General features: G+C 37.0%; 1 protein-coding gene across 1 annotated transcript; it reads left to right on the forward strand.

Moving 5' to 3' along the window:
* The first annotated feature begins 138 nt into the window (after positions 1-138).
* Positions 139-2,623, forward strand: LOC111457403 (uncharacterized protein YwbO). Its single transcript, XM_023099579.1, has 8 exons — positions 139-250; positions 676-846; positions 1,520-1,639; positions 1,744-1,787; positions 1,859-1,984; positions 2,055-2,139; positions 2,213-2,269; positions 2,355-2,623. The coding sequence occupies exons 1-8, from the start codon at positions 176-178 to the stop codon at positions 2,430-2,432; spliced, it is 756 nt and encodes a 251-aa protein (XP_022955347.1). The 5' UTR covers positions 139-175; the 3' UTR covers positions 2,433-2,623.
* The last annotated feature ends 2,247 nt before the right edge of the window (positions 2,624-4,870 follow it).

The raw sequence follows: 4,870 nt of genomic DNA on the forward strand, positions 1-4,870 counted from the left end.
TTTTTTTTTTTTTTTTTTTTTTTTAAGATATTTTGAGTGTATTAATAATATATTAATAATTATTTTTTAGATAAGAAAGTTCTTAATTTTTTATTTTTCTATTTGGGCACCTGTTGAAGTCATAGGTGTTAGGTAGTAGGTAGACTTCGAAAATGGAGAAGCTAAAAATATCGCCATGCTCCGTATTCAACTGCCACTGCAGTTCGTTTCTCCCAAGGGACTCCCAATTGAATCCCCTCAATTTTTCCAGGTAAATTCCCTTTTTCTTTCCCCCAAACCCCCCTCACTTTTTTTATTCTGTCATACTTCCTTCTTGTGATTCAACATACCAATTCATTTTCCGTATTTCAACAATTCTAGATGAAGATTACGAAAGCAATAAAACAAACCTCGAACAAATTCTGAAATTTAGAGGCACCAATGCTTTGATTTCGACTGTTCGAATCTAGGAAAACCCTTGAATGTCTTGTAATTTCAATTGGGCTGAATTGCAAACATCGAGAACCTATTAATTTCATTAGGAATTTTGGTTTGACCTTTTGATGATAGGTTTAGCATAATGTTTCTGGTGATAATCGTAGAGTGTTTCCAATCTTCAATGTACGTAATGCTTGAGAAGGGCGACAATCAGCGTGGTCGTCGCGTTTGAACCTGATTGACTGGTTGTGTTTTCAGGGAAAGTGCAAATATATCAGGAACATGGCCGAGTCAGTTGGGAGTAGGAGCATGGATAAAAAGCTTATTCAAATCGATATAAGCTCCGACACCGTTTGCCCCTGGTGCTTTGTTGGCAAAAAAAATCTTGACAAAGCTATCTCTGCTTCCCAGGATCAATATCATTTTGAGGTTCTCTTATCTAATCTTTTGTTGTCTTATGCATCAAATTTTTGTAGAATTGAGATATATTCATTGTAGCAATCATTTAAAAAAAGGTGTACTATCATATGAGGGATGGAAGCCATGAATAAAAGATCTTCCTCTTCTAGTGTACTCTTTCCCTTTGTGGTATAGAGAAAATGTGTATTCTTATATATAAAGAATGAGAACTGCCCTCTGTTGTAGTTGTATATTGTTTGGAAATATCATGAAAATGTTAAGTTTCCTTTTGTGCGATGTATCTAGTTTAGATATTAGGACGAGCCTTAACGCGCGAAATGTTAGTGTGAAATGGGGTGACATAATGTTGCAATGATCTGAACTCAAATTTCTTCAATTCTGATCTCATGTTAAGTCATCGTAAAATGTTGAAGCTTGAGCTATTGAGCTAAGGTGATTTAATATTTTCAATATATATCTAAATATATTTGGTAGAAACTCATATCGCTCTCCTACTAGTATGAGTAAAATTCATGAGCGATGCAATGACCCTAGTTTTGACGTGCATTAATTACTCTAATTTTCAACCGTTTTAGTTCATAGAGTAGAACCAGAACCAATGCTATTCATGATGAGAACTTTAATTCCCTCATTATTTATATGCTGTCTTAACATTATTAATTGTTTTAACATAAATTTGCAGTTGAAATGGCATCCATTCCAGCTCAATCCTTCTGCTCCCAAAGAAGGTGTTGTTAAGAAGGAATTTTACAGGAGTAAGTTTGGAATCCAATCTGAACAGATGGAAGCTCGGATGGTTGAGGTTATCCTAATGAACAATTCTGAAAGCATTCTGGTTGATGCTCTCTTCTAATCAAATTTTCACCCTTGAATACTAAGTTACTATGAAATTGTGGAATTTTTCAGGTGTTTAGGGGTCTTGGACTGGATTACGACATGTCTGGGCTAACGTAAGTGTGAAGCATATAATAACGGATTTGAGGAGGTATGATTTTTGCTAACACGAACGTTGTATTTTCAGGGGAAATACCCTAGACAGCCACAGGCTTATATATTTGGCAGGTCAACAAGGTTTAGACAAACAGCATGATCTTGTGGAGGAGTTGTGCCTTGGATACTTCACTCAGGGAAAATACATTGGAGACAGGTATGTGGTGAGAAATTTCTTACAGTATTAACGGCGTAATAGAGCTGATCACATTGTCAAATCGCTGTAGGGACTTTCTTTTGGAATGTGCTGGAAAGGCGAGGGTCGAAGGAGCAGCAGAGTTTCTCGAGTCGGATGATAAAGGAGTAAAGGAGGTATCAATACAGGGTCCTATATGCTGTATTCGGTTTCCTAGACCTAAATATGTCTACATATGGTTCACTGTAGGTCAAGGAAGAGCTTGAGAAGTACTCGGGAAAAATCTCTGGAGTTCCCTTTTATGTAGTAAGTGAAAAACAATTAACTTTATCCAACTGATGTAAAGTCAGGCATTTTTTATTTTGTTTTTCTGAACAGAATGTTATGGCAGATCAATGGGAAGCACAAACTGAACGGCGCTCAACCCCCTGAGGTTTTTCTAAGAGCTTTTCAAGTTGCTGGAAAGTGAGTGATTGAAACTGAAGTGAAGCTTTTGAATTTGAGCATCAATAAGAATATTAGTCCTTTGCTAAACTCACTATACATACTGTTGTTCTTGTATTTACTACCATAATGGAATGCATGTCGGATCAAACTGCTATTTACAGTTAGAAATTTGTTTGCCAAGTAATAAAATACTTGGTTGTCCTAGAGATTTAAGTAGTTTCATCTCGATGATTCATTAGCCATTCTAATATGATTTACAATTTTTGGTTCAAGCCAAAGTAGATTTGAATACTGAAATCTCCTTTTTTTTAACTGCAATTTATCTGTCTGAGAAGTAGGACAAAACTTTAAGAAGTTTCATGCGTTTTTCGAAATGCAAAGCATGTAATTCCTTGCCATTTACCATGACTTTTATAGGGTGGGGGAAAATATTGTTGAACCGGTGTCTAATGAACTTGCCTTGGAGTCTGCCCGACACAAATACTAACACCTTCACATCAACTTGGGATCAATCTAGGGTGAAAATTACCTTGGGTCGATGACCTATAGATACAAGTGTCTAGTTCTTGTTTCAAGATTGAAATACTCCCCATGTTTAGTGATCGGCCAAGCTTGAATGCCTCGAAAAATTCAACCCAAGCTCGAATGCCTAAAAAAATGTAACCCTTGCGAATGGAGAACTCAATTTCATTAACTTTGGCGTGTGAAAACAAGAGGACCCCTTGAATTTATATAAAGACCTAATATTCCTACTAAAGGCATTATTCGGCTGAAAATTACATTGAATAGTAATTATAGGAGCTTCCATCTATTTGGGCTGGAGCAATTGGGACGTGTGATGTGGGTATAGCTGGCCTAAACTGGGCTGGTAGCTGTTTGGTGGTGCGCTTATTGATAGATGGATTGTTTTCGGTATGGGCTTAGGCTATGCGTGGGCATGAATAATCCTTCATTGGCAAAAAAAAAGGAGGCATGGGTTAGCCTCAGGTCGTCTTCTAAGATCCATCATTGGTAGTACTTCGGTCGCCAGTCTCTTTAGTCAGGTGGGTGCTGGCCGGCCTTTCAACCGAATCCCCCTAAAATTCGTACGTGTGGATCTCCCCGCATGTGGCTCACACCATTCGAGGTGGTGGCCGGCGATCTTAAGAACATCATTGCTTACCGTTCAGTACCCCATATAATTTTGGTGACTATTGGTATCTTTAGTCGGATGACGCCTTTTGGAGAGTTTAGAAGCCGATGTGGTTGAGTGAAGGAGCAAATCTTTATTCTCGATCGCAAATGATTCCATTTTTGAGAGAAAGAAGGGAGAATGAGAAATCTAACCTACTCTTCTGTTTGCTGAATCTGACGTTCGTCCAAAAGTTTGGACTTCTACGTGAAGAACATGTTGTCTGCCGTCGAGTGTTATGCAAGTGATCACTACTTCCATACAGTCAATTCCATCGATCATTCTTCAGAAAATGTTTTTCAAATTCTTCGGGAAATGTTTTTTTTTGAAACTGAACTAGTCAATTAAGAGGGTAATTGCTAATCCATTGGCTAGCACAGGAGGGCATGAATGAGAAGTGGTAGGTGGAGAATGTGCTTCGTCAAGCGGAGGCGTGGACGTACGGGCTGGCACGCGGATTGGGGGCATGTGTGCAAGAGCTGTCGCGTGAATCGGACCCTTGAATGGTCGGCCTGCTTGCGCGAGCTCTGATGGGCTGCTCCTGGCGGCGTACGAGTGACACGAGCGCGCCTACACAATCGGAAGGATGGGGCTAGCGATCACTGTCTGTCCTTATCCCATGGGTCCAGGAAATAAATGAATTAAATAAAATGATATAGACGATAAATAATTAATACAGTAATAAAAGTGCATGTTATATTTTTAAAATTACATAACATGCATGGTAGAGTAAGTTATTATAAATAAAATGATCTTGTAAATCTTATACAATTATGGTAAACTATTAATAAAATAGGCAACCAAATTCAAAAAAGAATTTATATCACGTATATAAAAATAATTATTAAAATAAAATAATTAATTAATTTTGATCCATTATAAATTAAATTTGGATCAATTAATTAAGTTTAAAATTATGATATATTATTAATGAAGGAGACCATCAAAATTAGTTAAAAAAATAATTAATTACTTATAAATAATTAATAATCAATAAGTAATTAATTATAATGTTGGAAAGATAAGTTAACTAATTCTAATTACTCAAAACAAAAAGGTCATTAGTGATGGCATGTGTGCGAGTGGGCTCGCATGATGAGCCTCAAGCCCACACGAGCGTGCCTATGCAATCTGACTATTATTTTATCACTAGGCCATATAAAGTCGCATTCTCCTAATGAGGTAGGGATGGGAATCATCATCAAGGTAAGCTCACACCCGAATTTAACTCTTAAAACATCATCTTTAAAATAATAATTTCAAGATAAACATGATATCATCCTTAAAAA

The sequence above is a fragment of the Cucurbita moschata genome, unplaced genomic scaffold, assembly GCF_002738365.1.
Source record: "Cucurbita moschata cultivar Rifu unplaced genomic scaffold, Cmos_1.0 Cmo_Scf00020, whole genome shotgun sequence".
NCBI classification, from domain to species: Eukaryota; Viridiplantae; Streptophyta; class Magnoliopsida; order Cucurbitales; family Cucurbitaceae; genus Cucurbita; species Cucurbita moschata.